General features: G+C 73.7%; 1 protein-coding gene across 1 annotated transcript in view; it reads right to left on the minus strand.

The window, feature by feature from the left end:
- TMEM87B (transmembrane protein 87B) overlaps positions 1-224 on the minus strand; it is a 47086-nt gene that overhangs the window by 46101 nt on the left and 761 nt on the right. The window contains exon 2 of the mRNA XM_077773497.1: positions 28-170. Coding sequence (XP_077629623.1) covers positions 28-170 — 143 coding nt within the window. The remainder of the gene's footprint in view (positions 1-27; positions 171-224) is intronic.

Genomic DNA, 224 nt, shown 5'->3' on the forward strand with positions numbered 1-224 from the left:
GCCGCCCCCCACGCCCCGGGTCCGCACCTGGTGCAGCTCCGCCCCCGGGAGGCGGGTTCGGGTCGTGTGGCGTGGCTCCGACTGAGAGGTGAAGGAGGGGTTTAGGCTTGGGCGGGGAGGCGCGGTTCGGACCCGGGAAGCGGTGCGCAGGCCCGCGCCCAAGCGTGGAGCTAGAAGGAGCCAGAGCGCCGCAAGGAGGGGGTGGGCGGGTCAGAGCGTAAAGG

This window comes from Crocuta crocuta, unplaced genomic scaffold, assembly GCF_008692635.1.
Source record: "Crocuta crocuta isolate KB4526 unplaced genomic scaffold, BGI_CrCroc_1.0 scaffold67, whole genome shotgun sequence".
NCBI lineage: Eukaryota > Metazoa > Chordata > Mammalia > Carnivora > Hyaenidae > Crocuta > Crocuta crocuta.